The following is a 953-nucleotide window of genomic DNA, read 5'->3' as shown; positions in this document are numbered from 1 at the left end:
TATCAAGCGGAATGATCACATCGAAAGTTGCCCGGTGGATGTACATTTGGATCTACAAAGATGGAAAAGAAGGCGTTTTTGAAAAAGCGAAGTGCGGAAGAAACAAAACCCATCCCGACCATTTATGACGAGGAAGCTTCCGACGAGCCATCAACATCTGGCTATTTTTCGCTGTATAAACGAGTAAAGTTCTCGATGTACAGGCACCGGGCAAAGCGATACCCAAAACTGCCCAATCATCGTCGGTACCTGCAAATCCTGGTCCCGTTCAAAACAACGAAGGCCGGTGAAGATGTTTTATTGTGGCAGTGTGCGTCAAAGCATATTCTGATCTTTTCTACGGCCGATAAGATTAGATTACTGGCAGCCATGAAAACCTGGGCCATGGATGGCACATTCAAGGTTGTACCACAGTGGTATTAATAACTGTTTACCATCCATGTCTTTGCGGCGGGTAAGCTGGTGCCAGCAGTCTACCGTTTATGTACGGGTAAAGATATTGGAACATACGGATATATATTTCAAGCTTTACTAAACAAAGCGGCAGTCCTCAGGGTCAATCTCAATCCACAAACTATAATTTGTGATTTTCAAACGGCCCTGATACCCGTGATTCAAGGCTATTTCCCGAATACGAAGTACAGGACTGCTAATTCCACTTCTGCCAGGCGGTACATAAGAAAGTCGGTAAGCTGGGACTGAAAACATGATATCGCCAGCATGAGAAAACAAGAAGAAAAATCAGAATGCTCCTGGCCACCGCTTTCCTCCCTGTACCGGAAGTTGATATAAGTGTGTTAAACCATTGTATCGTGATCTATTATATTTGTTTTTTATTTCATTGTATTGTATTGTATTGTATTGTATTATTTAGTTTCTTGCTTTTTCGTTGTTTTAACTTCACTGTTTTTTTTATTGTTGTTGTTGTTGTTGTTGGCTGTTCTTTACTGTTG

General features: G+C 41.7%; 1 protein-coding gene across 1 annotated transcript; it reads left to right on the top strand.

The window, feature by feature from the left end:
• Positions 1-60: 60 nt before the first annotated feature.
• Positions 61-423, top strand: Tsp_13815 (conserved hypothetical protein). Its single transcript, XM_003367503.1, has one exon. It carries the CDS (start codon positions 61-63, stop codon positions 421-423), a length of 363 nt encoding a protein of 120 aa, XP_003367551.1.
• Positions 424-953: the final 530 nt, after the last annotated feature.

The sequence above is a fragment of the Trichinella spiralis genome, assembly GCF_000181795.1.
Source record: "Trichinella spiralis strain ISS 195 chromosome Unknown Scfld4150, whole genome shotgun sequence".
Taxonomy (NCBI): domain Eukaryota; kingdom Metazoa; phylum Nematoda; class Enoplea; order Trichinellida; family Trichinellidae; genus Trichinella; species Trichinella spiralis.
Note: the sequence above shows the minus strand (reverse complement) of the source record. Positions and strands in the feature narration are given on the sequence as shown.

What these genes read in the sequence shown, in the direction of transcription:
- Tsp_13815 (XM_003367503.1), top strand. Translation starts at nt 61, where the DNA reads ATGGAAAAGAAGGCGTTTTTGAAAAAGCGAAGTGCGGAAGAAACAAAA.